We start from the raw sequence: 16,908 nt of genomic DNA on the forward strand, positions 1-16,908 counted from the left end.
ATGGAACTCATACCAAAAAAGATATTCATTTCCCCTTTTGTTTTTTGGGAGGAATAAAGCAAGGCTCTCCCAAGAATTGGCTCATACAAGTGAAAGTAAAATAAAAGCAGCTTACAATGGATACAATACACCTTGAAATTTATTTCCAAGACCAAGAAACAAAAGTGAAGCATTTTAAGAAATGGAAGCAATGTGAATACAAATCAAATGCGATAAACAAATTCCAGCTACTTTGTAAAAGCTGTTCTTCACAGCTTAGCAATCATTTTCATTAAATAAAATCATACCAATTTACATTCATTTTCTATTCTTTTCCAAAATTCCCTCATTCTCAAAAAAAAAAAAAAAGTGCGTCCAAAACCCAGCACTTCCTGGCTCTGTCAACTTTTCTCATCTCTTTTGAGCTAGTTCTCAATTTTCCAAGTAGATTCAACTTCTTACTGTAAGGAAAGAAGGGACTTCTAAAGTAAAACATCTGTCACTCACCTGGAAAAAGTATCAAAATTATAAAAATCTGAAATAATTTATTATCAAATTAGAATTTAAATAAAAAGTTTGCTTGCAAAGGCCTTAATGGAAAAGCAGCATGCATTCAAAAACTAGAGATGAAGACAAATATATTTATCTACACAGGCACTGGCAGACACAATTTAATCGTTATCTTTACTCATTGTAAGACATAACCTACCCTACATTTTTTTCATTCACTAATCACTGAGATACCAATATTCAAGAATGGAAAATTTAATATTGGAAAAAAAACTAAAATTTAAGCGTTTCACTGACTCCCTTCAGAAAACTAGGGCAGGTTTTGTGTGAAACGTTAGTATGTGCAGAGACTTTTACAATCCACATTGGCTTCTTTAAGGAACAAAAATCATGTTCCACTCTCTGGTTCTGTGATAAAATGATCACTGTGTAAATAACATTGTCAGTAGGCTTTGCAAATGAACAAACAAATCTTGGCTATCAACTGGCACATCTTGTTGGTACCAAAAGAACTCTTGAAGTTTAAAACAATCTCTTTTAATTCAGAACAAATGTGCCATGACAAAGTGCAACAAATACTGTGTGACACTCAATGAGACACTGACAGATTAGAGCTGCATGAAAATTACTAAATCCACCTGCAAAGCAATTCTGTACAAATTGCATTCCACGCAAAGATCGATTCTGTGCGGTTGGAGGTTGGAAGTTGTTCCTTGATGTCAGTTTCTCAACGCAGTCATAGTTTAAGTCGCAGTGCCTCAACTCCATTTAAACAGTATCTGAACAGCCTCTTATCTCGAACAAAACCAAGATTTTCATAAAGTTTCAAAGCAGACTTATTTGTAATTTCTGTTTCCAAAACAACCTCATCACAGTCTCCTTCAACCATGGCACATGTAGCTTTCTTAACCAAGTTAGTACTAATGCCATGTCTCCTGTATTTGGAATCCACAGCTAACATGGCTCTGTAATCTCTGCGGAACATTTTTTTGTGCATATCCAACTTGTGAACGATGGCGCCTACACACTCCTCCCCTAGCATGGCCAAGCAGCACAGCTGTGGCCAGTTGTGGATGCAATATCTATAGGTATAAATGGAGTAGGGTTCTGACAGATCTTTGCTGATCAGTCTCATGCTCGTCTTCCTCCTCCTCCTGCTCAGTGCCCTCATCTAGTCCTCTGCCGGGCTGGGGGCCTCAGTTCTTGCATTATTGGGGAGGGAATGAGAGGGCTTCTCGCCGGAGTGCACCCCGGCTCCTTTTGTTGCCGTCGCTCTGGGGTCCCCATCCGGGGTGGCCGCGGTCGCGGCCGCCTCGGCTGCACTCAGGGCCTTGCTCTTGAGGGCAGCGGCCGCCCGGAGGTGCCGCAGTTGGGGGCTAATCAATCCGTTTAGCTGCAAGAGACACGTGTGCCCCTTGGCCGCCGCCTTCACAACTCCTCGTCGTCCTCCTTGTCCTCGCAGCAGCAGGCAAGGGCGGCCCCTACCGGAAAGGGCAGCGGGGCTCAGCCGTCGCCGGCCCCGGGGGTGCTGGTGGTGGGAGGAGGCTGCTAGGCCGGTGCCCGCCGCCGCTGCCGCCACTCCACTTCCTCTTTTTCTATATTATTTAAAAGGAAAATGCACAAAGCAATAATATATGTTACAGAGGACACAATGTATAAAGATGCAATGTATAAAAATAATATAAAGAGGGAGGGACAGAGGTATATAGGAGCAGAGTGTTTGTATACTATTGAAAATACGTGGGTATTATTTACACTAGGCTGTTATAAAGTTAGCATTTAATTGTAATCTACAAGGTAACCATTAAGAAAATAACCGGGGAAAAAAACACAGAAAAGGAAAGAAAAAGAAAACCAAAATGGTACCTTACAAATACCAACAAAATGCAAACAAATGTATTCATAGAGGAAATGAGCAAAAACATATGCCACATAGAAACAAATAGCCAGATAGCAGAAGAAAATCATTCCTTATCACCAATTGCCTTAAATGTAAATGGATTAAGCTTTTCTATTAAAACGCAGAAATTGGTAGATTGGATTTAAAAAAAAAACATGAGTCATCTGTCTACAAATGGTTCACTTTAGATGGAAAGACACAAAGAGCTTGAAACTAAGAGGACATAAAAGGATATTCCATCCAAATATAACCCAAAGGAGAGTTGGGGAGGTTATATTATTGTCAGACAAAATAGATTTTAAATCAAAAAAGTTCTCAGAGAATAAGAAGGGCATTATATACTGATAAAAGCTTCAAAACAGCAAGAAGATGCAACAATTATAAACATACACATAACTAGCAAAGGAGCCACAAAATATATGAAGCAAAATGGACAGAATTGAATAAAGAAATAGACAGTTCTAGAATAATAGTTGGAGACTTTAGCGCACCACTTTCAATAATGAATAGAACACCAGATTAATAAGGAAATAGAGGGCTTGAACAATACTATAAACCAATTAGACCTAACAGACATATACAGAAAACTCTATGCAACAATAGCAGAATGTGCATTCTTCCCAACTACACGTGGCACATTCTCCAGAATACACCATATACTAGGCCACAGAGCAAATCTAAATAAATTTTAAAAGATTGAAATTATAGGGAATATTTTTTAACCACAATAGAATGAAATTAGAAATCAGTAACAAAAGGAAACCTGGAAATTTTACAAATATGTGGAAATTAAGCAACACAATCTTTAAACAACCAATGTAACAAAGAGGAGGTCCCAAGGAAAGTTAGAAAATACCTTGAAACAAATGAAAGCAAAACTACAATCCACCAAAATGTACGATATGCAGCAAAAACAGTGCTAAGAGGGAAATTCATTGCCATGTAAAAGGCACACATTAAAAAAAGCAGAAAGACCTCAAATCAATAACCTAACTGCCCACTTTAAAGAACTAGAAAAAGCAAAGTCAACCCAAGCTAACAGGAAAAAGGTAAAACAAAAAAATAGTTTAGAGCAAATATAAATAAAATAGACAATTGAAAAACAATAGAGAAAATCAACAAAAACAAAAGTTGGTTCTTTGAAAAGATCAGTAAAATTGACCAACCTTTAGCTAGGTTGACTAAGAGAGAAAAGATTCAAATTCTCAAACTCAGAAATGAAAGTGGGGACATCACTACAGATCTTACCAAAATAAAAAGGGTTATAAGAGAATACGATGAACAGTTCTATGCTGACAAATTAGGTAACCTAGTTGCCTTCCTGCATTCCTATCCTAAGGGCCTTCCTTCAGAGGCCTTTTTATCAGGAGTTATCTGCGAAGACCCACTTACCATGGACAGAGGAGAACCGTGAAGACAGTTTTCTCTACTGACACAGTACTCAGTACTTTTCCACTTCTAGCCCTTCTCTTCCTCCTCCCTCAACCCCCAGGTCCAGAAAACCGCACAAGCTTTGTGTTCACCTTACATCTATGCCAAGTCACCTGACCCTCATGAGTGTACCATTCCGGGGGGAAATGGAACGGGGGAACGTTGGTGATTTCTCCAGTTTAGTCTATTGCTCATGTACTATCACACTAAGTGATTTTAAAGGCTTCACTGTTACTTTCATTTTTGCTTATTGTCTTAACTGGCTCCCTTGACACCTGGCAGCTCAGCTTTCTCCTGCTCATCTGAGCTTCTGCCAAATTGGTGTAGCAGGCAGGGTCATCAGTGGACCCAATGGGTAATTTTATGTGTCATCTTGCCTGGGCTATGGGGTGCTCAGATATTTGCTCCAATGTTATTGTGGATGAGTGTGGGGAGGTGTTTCTGGATGAGATTTACATTTGAATCAGTGGACCAAGTAAAGCAGATTGCCCTCCCCAATGTGGGTGGGCCTCATCCAATCTGTTAAAGGCCTGAAGAGAACAAAAATGCTGAGTAAAGAATTCACTCCCTCTGGCTGACTGTCCTTGACCTGGGCTATTGGTAGTCTCTTGGCTTCAGGATATACTGTCCGTTCTCTTGGGTCTCTAGCCTGCCAACTGCAGATCTCCTTAGACTCCATAATCTTGTGATCTGATTCCTTATAATAAATCTCTTTATTATGAGAGGGATGGAGGGAGGGGGACAAAGAGAGAGAGAGACTATATGTTACCTATCCACATATCTATGTGTCTATATCTATATGTCTATATCAGTATATTATATACATATATATATACACACACACACACACACACACACACATCAGACAGAATGATTGTTGGGTCATTTTAATTTTTTTTTTTTTTTTTTTTGAGACAGAGCCTCACTCTATTGTTGGGGCTAGAGTGCCGTGGCATCAGCCTAGCTCACTGCAACCTCAAACTCCTGGGCTCAAGTGATCCTCCTGCCTCAGCCTCCTGAGTAGCTGGGACTACAGGTGTGCACCACGATGCCCAGTTAATTTTTCTATTTTTAGTAGAGATGGGATCTTGCTCTTGCTCAGGTTGGTCTTCAACTCCTAAGCTCAAGCAATCCTCCGGTCTTGGCCTGGCCCATTTTTAATTTCTTTCTTTCTTTCTTTTTTTTTTAGACAGAGTCTCACTCTGTTGCCCAGGCTAGAGTGCTGTGGCATCAGCCCAGCTCACAGCAACCTCAAATTCCTGGGCTCAAGCAATCCTTCTGCCTCAGCCTCCCTAGTAGCTGGGATTACAGGCATGTGCCACCATGCCCGGCTAATTTTTTCTATATATATATTTAGTTGTCCAGCTAATTTCTTTCTATTTTTAGTAGAGATGGGGTCTCGCTCTTGCTCAGGCTGGTCTCGAACTCCTGAGCTCAAATGATCCACCCGCCTCAGCCTCCCAGAGTGCTAGGATTACAGGCATGAGCCACCACACCTGGCCCCATTTTTAATTTCTTAAGGAACCTCCATACTGTTTTCCATAATGGCTCCACCAACAGTGTGTAAGGGATTCCTTTTCTCCTCACTCTTATCAATACTTATCTCTTGGGTTTTTTTAAATACTTGACAGATAACAATTGTACATGTCTGTGGGGTACAATGTGATGTTTCAACACATATATAAATTGTGCAATGATCAAATCAGGGCAATAGCATATCTATCAGCTTAAACATTATTTTTTGTGATGAGGACATTCAAAATTTTCTCTTGTTGCTATTTTGCAATATACAATACATTATTGTTCACTCTAGTCATAGCCAAATTGGATAAAAGACCTAAATGTAAGATCTAAAACTATAAAACTCCTGGAAGAAAACATGGGAGAAAGCTCCCTGACATTGATTTTGCCAATGATTATTTTTCAGATATCAAAGCAAAAGCTCAGACAATAAGACAAAAAATAAACAAGTGGGACTACATCAAACTAAAAAGGAAATAACCAACAAAATGAAAAGGTAGCCTGTGGATCAGGAGAAAACATTTGTAAACATTCTGATAATCTGATAAGGATTAATATCCAAAACATCTAAGGGACTCACACAACTCAATATCAAAAAAAGAAAAGAACAAAAATAACCCAAAACCAATTAAAAAGTGGCCAAAGGACCTGAATCGACATTCCTCCGAAGAAGACATAAAAATAGGCAACAGATATATGAAGGCATGCTCAACATCATTAGTCTGCCAGGAAATGCAAATTAAAACCATAAAGAGACATTACCTCACACCTGACCGGATAGCTATCATCAAAAGTTACATGTTTTTTGCAGCTCAAAACTGGAAATTCCCCAAATGTCCAGCATCAGATCAAAGGATAAATATAGTATGGTATATTCACACAGCAAAATGTTACACAGAAATAAAGATGCGCTACCTACAACTTCATGCATCTCTAAACATCTGTCTAGTGTTGTCTTTGTCAAGAACAGACTATATAGTAATTTCCACTAGCTGCTGTCCGTGTGGGACAGAAGAACAATTTACAATGTTTTAAATGGGAAATGTATTCTGGACCATGGTGTAAGGCTGGTGGCAAGCACCGCTCCCCTCCCTAATGGAAAAAAGAAAAGGCCCAGGAGACCTGCCGAGCACAATGCCTGCTAGGCCCAGCTGAGTTAAAAGAATAACCACACCTGATGGTTACCATGACAAGGGTCTGGGCTCCTGGAGTCCGTCACGGTTCCTGGAGTCCATCCATACCACCAGCCCCTCCTATTTCTCCACACCTGCCCTAAAACTGCAATAGAAAGTTCCTTGCTCTCCCCGCCATAAATCTTCCCACCAAAGAAACCCCCACCTCTAGCCCTAAAAAACATATATAAACCCACTCAAACTTCTAGGCGACGTGACTTCTCAGGTATCTCTCTCTCTCCCAGGACCTGGGAACCTCGCCTGGTTCCCTCTCTCTTGGGACTCGTTACCCCCACCTGGGAGTGCTCCAACAAAGCCTCTTTACTTATCCCTTTAACTCTGCTTATCTTTCTTTCTCTGGCGCCAGCCAATCCACAAAACCTTACACATGGGACTAACATAGATTGATATGCAGTCACTATTTGTTAAAGTTCATGAAATTTTTAAAGTGTCAACTTGAGTCTGAGTGTTTTATTTGTTCTTTAGTTGAAGTATTGCGAATTTTTTTTTTTTTTTTTTTGAGATAGAGTCTTGCCCTGTGGCCCCTGGTAGAGTGCAATTGCATCATCATAGCTCTCTGCAACCTCAGACTCCTGGGCTCAAGTAATTATTATTACTCAGCCTTCTGAGTAGCTGGGACTACAGACACATGCCACCACGCCTGGCTAATTTTTCTATTTTTGGTAGTGATATTCCCATCCTAGCCTCCCAAAATGCTGGGATTACAGGCATGGGCCACCCATCCTTGGCCTGGATCTGTTCTTTATTTGAAACTTTTTTTTTACAATTTGTTCATCATGGATTTTTTTCTTGCATTAACTTTTTTATTTTTTAAAAAATATTGCATGATAATATATTTGTCTTGATAAAGGAGTTTTAAGATGACCCCTTGAAATTTGCACCTGAGGTACAAAATGCTATTACTCATAATAATAAAAGCCTTGAGTTTCAGCAGGGTCCATGGCTACTCAGACTGAAGACTACATTTCCCAGGCTCCCCTGCCTGAGTCACATGATTCTATGTGGTCATGTGACTGGTCCTCACCAATGGGTTGTGAGTGAACTTGATTACTTCTCTTAAAGGGAAGGACAGTACATGACTTACTTTTTCACCTTCTAGGTGCCTCAAACTTGGCCATCTTGTACTATGCAGACAAGGGCATTACACTTGATGTGTCACAGGCACAAAAGAGAAAGAATTTGGGCTTCTGAAGACTTTATAGAGTGCAGATGACATACTAGCCCAGACTTTCATATAGGAGAAAAGTGTTTATTGTTGCTTTCTTTTGCACTCAACTCTCCCAGTCTTACTGGTTTGTGGGACGGAGAAGGGAACAGGAATGGTGGAGTGGGAAATAAGTACTGAAACAGACATGTCTCCCAGATGAAATCCCAGTAATAAGAGGGAAGCTGTGTAGCGAAGGGGGTAGCTCTAAGCTGAAGGGCCTTGGTCCCTTTCTTGTTTAGAGCTCTGGCAATAACACCAATTGTGGCAACTGGAGGTTAACCACAGCAAAGAGAAAGAGGAGAGGCAGCTGTACAAAGCTGTACAAAGAGGAAGCCTGAGTGGGCACCTTCAAGCTGTCCTCAGCTCCCAGGAGCATGGAAGGGAGGCAGAAGTTTCTAAGTGTCTCACAGGGGAAGAAGACTGCCAAAAATCAGCCTAGTGGGCTTGAGGCTTCCCTGAGAGGGGAAAGTGATCTTACTTCCTGTGTCCCAATTGCACCCTGGACCTCGCCCCTCAGCTTTCTGCCCTGCGCAGAGCTCCCGACCCGCCTGACTTAGAGGGAAGGTAGGAAGTTAGTTGGCAAGGGCAGGGGACGTCTTGTCCCACAACCTCAGCTGTAGAGTCCACAGATAGGGGAAAGTCCTGGCTTCTGAAGACTCCTCCTCAAAAATCAAAAAAGATGCCCCCAACCTGCAGCAGAACCACACAGACTAGAGCGCAATCGATTAGAGCCCAGCTCAAGTCACCAGATGAATCAGGCAGTCAAGTCTAGGTTCTTCAAGTACAGGATGCAAATCTCCATTGCAGCCCAGGCACCTGCCCCCCAAAAGCTCCTTGCTAGGAGAATTAAGCTGGCAGACACCCTCTCTCAGCTGGCTGCTATGGACAATCGAAATATTAATAACAGCACCACCCACTTCATTTCCCTAGACATGGAATTTAGGGGCTTCAGTGAAACAAATTCCTTTAGTAGTGGGGACTCCAGGGAGTGTATGCTGATTACCTGGGTCCCAAAGATCCTGGACTTATGTGACTTCCTTCTTTGACCTGTCCACTCCTCGGCCCTGCAAATATTGTTGACTCAAGCTCTGAAATCTCTCCTGTTTCCTTCCATCTCCTTGTTAGGCCCCCAGCCTCAGCCCATCCGATGCAGGGCCCACCCTCCTGCAACACGACCTCATGGTAACCTAATGACATATGCAAAGGCCCTGTTTCCAAACGAGGTCACCTTCTGAGCTTCCGTGTGGACACGAGTTAGAACTGGAGGCCTGTTCAAGAATGCAGGGGAGGAGAAAACTGATGCACTATGGGAGGTGTTTTTAAAGAGACAGATGCATCAGTGATCCGGCATCACGCCCTGGGGCAGGGCAGTCGCCTGGCCCCACCTGACTGCCAGGGAGGTCGGGGACATGAAGAAGAACACGTAGATATTTGGGGAGCGCTCCCAATTCCTGCCTGCTGGCTGTACACTTAGTCCCCCGCAGCACATTGTCTAGTCCCTAATAGATGCTCAATAAAAGTTTGTTGATTGAATGAATGAATGAATGAATGAACCTGCACCAGGAAGGGGAGGGGAAGAGACAAATGGAAAGATCTGGACGTCCCCTCCTGAGGGGCAAGGTGGGGCAGGCACCTCCCAAGCCCACCCCGCAGCTGCCCTGCCCCAGCCCAGGACCTAGCGGGAGGGGATTTCCCTGCTCAGAGAGCAGCCGGAATCCCTCCCCCGCCCCAGGCCGGACATCCCCAAAGAAGGGCAGGCTGGTGCCCCTCAGGTTTAAGCCAGCAGATGCTGAAGCGCATTCTCAGAGGGTGAAGTTTCTTTCCCTCTTCTGGGCAGCCCTTCGCGTCCCGACCCCGCCTGCACCGGCTGGAGCCGCCAGTGATGCCGGAGGACGGCTCCGGGTGCCCCGTGCGCCGCCTGCCCTGGCCTTGCGGCACGAAGGCTGTTTTTAGCCTGTTTTTTGTTATGATGCTCTGCTTGGTCGGCTACCTGGTCCTCCCAGCGCGCCAGCAGCAGCAGCAGCAGCAGCTCGAGCCACCTGGGGTGAGTCGAGAAGGAGTGGTGGGCAGGTGGGGTGCACACCTGCCAGCTGCTCGCCCAGCCTGGGGACCTCCGGGCTGGGGAACCCGGCAGGGACGCGGAGAGAGGCGGGGGGGGCGGTGCGCTAGAGCGCAAACTGACAGCATCGGAATCAGATGGGTTTAAAAAGGAGAGAGGGAGGGAGGGAGGGAAGGGAAGGAAGGAAAATGAAAATAAATTAGCCAGTCGTGGTGATGGCACCTGTAGTCCCAGCTGCTCGGGAGGCTGGAAGGAAGGCTCGGCAGGAAGACCGCTGGAGCCCAGGAATTGGAGGCTGCAGTGAGCTACGATCGCCCCACTGCACTCCAGCCTGGGCGACAGAGAGAGATCCTCCCTCTTAAAAAAAGAAAAGAAAAAGGAAAAAAAAAAAGCCAGGGCGACGACCTGCTGGCGCAGAGAGAGACCCGCGCAGGGAGGCCAGGCTGGGCCAGGACGCCCCGGGAGGGAACGGGGCATCCCGGGGTGGGAAAAGGTGCATCCGACGTGGCCCTGGAAGATGACTCTGTGGTGTTTCCCGGGCGGGGTGACTCAGAGGCTGCCGGGGGCTTCACAACGCGGGCAGCGGGGGCTTCCTGGGACAGGACGCGCTGGCGGGGCTGGGAGTCCCTGCGGAGGCCCAGCGGGCTGGGAGGCTGCGCCGGGGCCTGCGGTTCGCTCGCTCCGGGTGATGTCCAGGAAAACTAGGAAGTTCTTCTGAATGTCTAGTCTTTGACTCTACCCCGCTGGTTCAAACCTAACTTCCCCTTTAAGAAACTTTTTTTTTTCTTTTTAATCACAAATCCGGGAATGGGATGAGGGCTGAGTAGGAGGGTGAACGGAGAAGAGAGACACACACCCCCACCCCGTCCCTGACTTAGGGGACACTTAAAACCTCCGTGTTTAAGTCCTTGCTCTGTTTTCTGGTCTTCTCTTCCAGTGGGACATAGCTGAGCTCCAGCTGAACCACACAGGTAACCTGGGGCTCGCGTTGGGTGCAGGGGAGAGACAGAGACAGAAAGGGAAGGGGAGAGAGAGAAGGGGCAGAGAGAGAGGGGCAGGGAGGGAGCACGTGCCACAGAAAGGGAACAAAAGCAAGAAAGAGTGAGGAAGAGGAGGGGGCCAGGTGCGGGCACCCAGTGCTGTGCCCTGTCAGTCCTTCCCACTGGATCTGTTCTCCTGGCATCATCAAAAACCACCAAGACAACAACCTCCACCTTCCTCGGTTCATGCCACAAACGTGAACTGAGTGAGCGTCTGGCTGGGGGACAGGCACTGTACCCGGAGCCACAATAGCGAACCAAACAGACACAAATCCCTGCCCTCTGGTGCTTCCCTTCTACTGTCCGGGAGATAAAAAATAATAATAATAAGTGAACAAGTAAGATATGTTAGCAACACCAAGTAGAGACAAAGAGTGTGTTTTGGAGAGAAATTAAACAAGAGGGGGCGGGGGGGGGATCCACGCATGCCAAGGTGAGGGTTGCTGTTTAAATTGGAGTTGTGGGGGAGGGGAAGGGGGTGCCTGGGAGGGTGACATCGGTGAAAAGACTTCAGGGAGGTGAGGGCGTGACTCACCTGCCTGCCCAAGGGAAGCTCTTTCCCTCCCTCCCCTCTAACTAACCCTCTTCCTCTTCTGGGCGTCCACAGCTCACCACCAGAGATCCGAGGTTTGGGTGCTGTGTTCATTCCATTTTATAACAGAGGGGGCTTTCTTTTCTCTCTCTCCTCTTCTCTTCTGATCTCTGGCCCTCTCAGAGCTCCTGATGTGTGTGTGTGTGTGTGTGTGTGTGTGTGTGTGTCTCTCTCTCTCTGTCTCTGTGATATTTTCCCTCTAATTTGTTCTTTTTCTTTTTGAGACAGAGTCTTGCTCTGTTGCCTGGGCTAGAGTGCCGCGGCGTCAGCCTGGCTCACAGCAACCTCAAACTCCTGGGCTCAAATGATCCTCCTGCCTCAGCCTCCCGGGTAGCTGGGACTACAGGCACGCGCCACCATGCCCAGCTAGTTTTTTCTATTTTTAGTTGTTTTGGCTAATTTCTTTCTATTTATAGTAGAGGCAGGGTCTCACTCTTGCTCAGGCTGGTCTCGAACTCCTGAGCTCAAGCAATTCTCCTGCCTTGACCTCCCAGAGGGCTAGGATTACAGGCATGAGCCACCGCGCCTGGCCCTCTAATTTGTTCTTGAGGTCTTTCTCTCAAGAGTGGCTGTACAATCTAGCCCTGCTGTGATTCTACTCCACACAATGTAGCTGTGGATGTGTATGTACAATGTACCTTTCAGGGAATCCTTCTTTGCCCTGGCAGGTGGCCTAATTCTTAAGTGTCCAGCCAGTGACCAAGTGTCCCCCCACCAGCAGGAAACTTGTTTATCTCAGCAAACACCCTCGTGGTTCTGTCCGAGTTGTATTCAGTGTATTCCTACCAAGACAGCCACTCTGTAGGAGAGCCTGAGAGGACAGTTAGGTTGGGGTTAGGGTTAGGGTTAGACACGGGAGGCTGTGGGACAAAACACGTGAAATAACAGAGTTTATTGCTTACAGATCCCAGAGAGAGGGGGCCAGCAGGAAGCGGGGAGCCCGCTGGGACACACACACACACACACACACACACACACACACACACACACACGTCAACCAGTGGGTGAGTAGCAAGAGAGAGCATGGAAGGGATGCATGAGCCAAAGCCTTTATTAGGGTTCAAGGCATTCCCCAAGCAGGTTTCCCGCGGGGAATTGTAATTGTTAGGGGTAGAGGCTGGAGGCGTTCTGAAACTGAGAGTGGTCACTGTGAGGGAAATTGACACAATCTGAGCAGGGTATGGGGTGAGCAGGGAGGAGTCAACGAGGCTGCATCAAGGGGGCCAGGGGGTGGCTGCATAAAGCAGGTGCACTGGATCGATAACATTGAGGAACTGGGAGGGGGCAGAGAACTGGAAACTGTCACACACTCAGCCCTAATTTTGCTGTGAAAAAACTAAACATATTCAAATTGGATGCCAGGCAAGACAGCATTATAAGAATTCACCACACACACACACACACACACACACACACACACACACACTTTGTCTCTGCGTCTGTCTCTCTTTCTCCACTCTCTCTATATGTCCTTGCCCCTCCCCCTCTCTCTGTCCTTGTCCCTTTCTCCCTCCCTTTAAATTTCTAACTCTCCATCCCTTCATCTAACGCCCTATCCCTAGTGCCACTCTTTCTATGACCAGAGGGTCCCTCAGTTTCCCAAAACCTTCATCCTCCCATCCCCGAACCCTGTGCCCCCAGGACCTCGGCAGGACCCCAGGCTGTACTGGCAGGGGGGCCCAGCCCTGGGCCGCACCTTCTTGCACGGAGCAGAGCTGGACGACGGGCAGCTGCGTGTCCACCGCAAGGGCATCTACAGGCTGCACATCCAGGTGACATTGGCCAACTGTCCCTCCAGGCACACCACCGTGCCCCGCAATGCCACCCTAACCGTGGGCATCTGCGCCTCCGCCACCTACAGCCTCATGCGCCTCCCCTTCAACCAAGATTGCACCGTTTCCTCCCAGCGCCTGACGCCTCTGGCCCTCGGGGACACCCTCTGCACCAACCTCAGTCTGCCACTGCTGCCCTCACAAAATGCTGATGAGACCTTCTTTGGCATTCAGTGGGTGCACCCCGGAGCATAGCTCCTGGTTTAGGTTGGTTGTTTTTTTTCTTTTTCCTTCTGTTTTTCTGTAATTTTTTCCCCTATTTTATCCTTGGTTTATCTGCCTGCCAGGACAGAAAACAGCTTACCTGGGTGGCTGTCTCTCAAAGCAAAAGATGCAGATAACCTACCCAGTCTTCCTTAAAGCCATCCAGATCATCAAAAACAAGGCAAGTTTGAGAAACTGTCACCACCCAGAGGCACCTAAGGAGATGTGATGGCTAAATGTCATGTGGAATCCTGGGTCAGAAAAAGGACATTAGGTAAAAGCCAAGGATATGCAAATAAACTGTATACTCTAATTAATAATGTATCAGTTTTAGTTCATTAGTTGTAACCAGACTAAGAGAAGATAGTGTCTTAGTCCTTTCCAGCTGCTATAACAGAATACCTCAGACTGGATGCTTTATAAACAACATACATTGTATTTTTTTGTAGAGATGGGATCTTGCTATGTTGCCCAGGCTGCTCTTGCACTCCTGGCCTCAAGTGATCCCCCTGCCTCAGCCTCCAAAAGTGCTGGGATTACAGCTATGAGCCACCACCCAGACTGTATTTTCTCTTCTGCAAAACCATGTATATACATTCTTTTTTTTAAATTGAGGTGAAATTCACATGACATAAAATTAGTGCTTTCAAAGTGGACAGTTCAGTGGCGTTTAGTACATCCATGGTGTTGTGCAACCACCATCTCTATTTAGTTCCAAAGCATTTTCACCACTTCAAAAGGAAATTCCATATTCATTAGCAGTCATTCCTCATTTCTCCACCTCCCCCACCCCCACACCCCCCCCATCCCTGGCAGTCATCAATCTGCATTCCATACTATGGATTTACCTATTCTGCATGTTTCATGTAAATAGAATCATATGTTTTCCCCTGTATCCAGATTCTTTTACTTAGCATAATGTTTTGAAGGTTTATCCAAGATGTAGCACAAGTCAGTGCTTCTTTCCAGTTTATGGCTGAAGAATATTTTATTATATGTGTATATCAGGTTTTGTTTATCCATTCACCATTGATGAGCATTTGGGCTGTTTCCACTTTGTGGCTAGTACAAATAATGCTGCTATGAACATGTGTGTAGTGTACTGGTTTGAGTCCCTTTTTCAAATTTTGGGGGTATATACCGAGGAGTGGAATTGCTGTTTCATCTGGTGATTCTATGTTTAACTTTCTGGGGAACCACTGAACTATTTTCCAACGTGTGCGCTTTTTATTCACATTTTTTTTAATTGGGTCGTCAGTGTTTTGCTTACTGGTTTGTTGGAAATTTCTATATATTAAGGAAATTATCCCTTGAGCTATAAATGAATTGCAAGTATTTTTTTTTTCAGTTTGTCTCAACTTGTTTTTCTAGCTTGATTGGGTTATAATTGAAATGCAGGAATTATATATATTGAAGGTATACAACTTGGTGCTTCGATATACCTGTACAGTGCAAAATGATCTCTGCAATAAAGCTCATTAACATATCACCTCACCTAGTTTACTATCCTGTTTCTTTTCCTTTTTTTTTTTTTTTTTTGGTATGGTGAGAACACTTAAGATCTCTTAGCAAATTTCAAGTATACAATATTGTATTTTTTACTGATGCATAATAGATGTACATAGTTTCAAGGTACAAGTAATCATTTAATACATTCATTTAACTTGTAAATATCAAATCAGTGTACTTGGAATATCCATCACCTTAAATACTTGTCCTTTCCTTATACTAATAACATTCCAATTGTTCCCTTATAGCTATTTCAGAATATACAATAGATTATTGTAAACTATCGTCACTCTGCTTGATCTAACACAAAGACTTATTTCTTCTATAATACAGTATTATTGGCCGGGCGCGGTGGCTCACGCTTGTAATCCTAGCACTCTGGGCGGCCAAGGCGGATGGATCATTTGAGCTCAGGAGTTCGAGACCAGCCTGAGCAAGAGCAAGACCCCGTCTCTACTAAAAATAGAAAGAAATTATATGGACAACTAAAAATATATACAGAAAAAATTAGCCGGGCATGGTGGCGCATGCCTGTAGTCCCAGCCACTGGGGGGGCTGAGGCAGCTGGATTCTTTGAGCCCAGGAGTTTGAGGTTGCTGTGAGCTAGGCTGACGCTACAGCACTCTACCCTGGGCAACAGAGTAAGACTGTCTCAAAAAAAAAAAAAGAAAATACAATATTATTAGCTATGGTCTCCATGCTGTATATTAGATCTCCAGAACTTGTTCGTGTTGTATAACTGCAACTTTTTATCCTTTGTTCAATTTCCCTCATTCTTACCCCAAACGTGGTAACTACCACTCTACCCTCTGCTTCTGTAAATTCAACTTTTTTAGATTCAACATAAAAAGGAGATTATATAGTAGTTGACGATCTATGTCCAGCCAATTTCAGTGACAATGTCCTTCAGGTTCATCCATGTTGTCACAAATAACAGGATTTCCTTCTTTTTTAGGGCTGAATAATATTCCATTATGTGTATATGACATGTTTTCTGTATCTATTCTTATGTCAGTGGACGCTTGAGTTGTTTCCGTATCTTAGCTACTTTGAACAATGCTGCAATGGACGTGGCAGTGCAGACACCTCTTCGAGTTTCATTTCCTTTAGATATATGAGGGCTGTCCACAAAGTATCCAGCCATGTAACTGTTCTCATTATATTAACAATGGCTGGATACTTTCTGGACAGCCCTCGTATACCCAAAAGTGAGATGACTGGATTGTATGGTCATTTTAGTTTTAATTTTTTGAGGAATCTCCCTACTGTTTTCCATAATGGCTGCACCATTTTACATTCCCACTGACAGTGTACAAGGGTTCCCTTTTCTCCACATTCTCACCGAATGCCTGTTGTCTTCTGACATTTTGATCATGACCATCCCAACAGATACAAGGTGATATCTCATTGTGGTTTTAGTTTGCATTTCCCTGACAATTAGTGATGGTAAGCACCTTTTCCTTGTACCCGTTGGTCATTTGTATGTCTTCTTTTGATGATTGTCCATTTAGGTTCTTTGCTCACTTTTTAATCAGGTTGTTTGCAAATATTGTCTCCCATTCGATAGGGAGATTAATTATAAGGAATCGGCTCACACAATTATGGAGAACAGCAAGTCCCCAAATATTCAGTTGGCAAGTAGGAGACCCAAGAGAGAAGGTGGCGTACCTCCAGTTTGAAAGCTGACAGACCCAAGACCCAGGAGGAGACAATGTTTTAGTTCGAGTCCCAAGGCAGATAAAAATTAGTGTCCTGGTCTAAAGGCAGTCAGACAGGAGTTTCCTCTTACTCAGCAGGCCTTCAGTGGACTGTATGAGGCCCACCCACATTAGGTAGGGCCATCTGCTTTACTCATTCTACTGATACAAATGTTAATCTCATCTAAAAACACCATCACCTACACACAAGAAATAATGTTTAACCAAATGTGT

At 44.8% G+C, this 16,908-nt stretch overlaps 1 protein-coding gene and 1 pseudogene across 3 annotated transcripts; one reads left to right on the forward strand and one right to left on the reverse strand.

The window, feature by feature from the left end:
* Window positions 1–1,563: 1,563 nt before the first annotated feature.
* LOC123638027 lies at window positions 1,564–9,230 on the reverse strand (annotated as a pseudogene).
* Window positions 9,231–9,481: 251 nt separating this feature from the next.
* Window positions 9,482–13,781, forward strand: CD70 (CD70 molecule). 3 transcript variants are annotated; one of them, XM_045548638.1, is made up of 4 exons: window positions 9,482–9,785; window positions 10,738–10,771; window positions 13,074–13,471; window positions 13,552–13,781. In XM_045548638.1, exons 1-3 carry the CDS (start codon window positions 9,624–9,626, stop codon window positions 13,457–13,459), a joined length of 582 nt encoding a protein of 193 aa, XP_045404594.1. In that variant the 5' UTR covers window positions 9,482–9,623; the 3' UTR covers window positions 13,460–13,471; window positions 13,552–13,781. The 3 variants fall into 3 exon arrangements, with proteins under 3 accessions (XP_045404594.1, XP_045404603.1, XP_045404586.1); XM_045548647.1 differs by having other exon boundaries at window positions 13,557–13,781; XM_045548630.1 differs by having other exon boundaries at window positions 13,074–13,781.
* Window positions 13,782–16,908: the final 3,127 nt, after the last annotated feature.

This window comes from Lemur catta, chromosome 1, assembly GCF_020740605.2.
Source record: "Lemur catta isolate mLemCat1 chromosome 1, mLemCat1.pri, whole genome shotgun sequence".
Lineage (NCBI taxonomy): Eukaryota > Metazoa > Chordata > Mammalia > Primates > Lemuridae > Lemur > Lemur catta.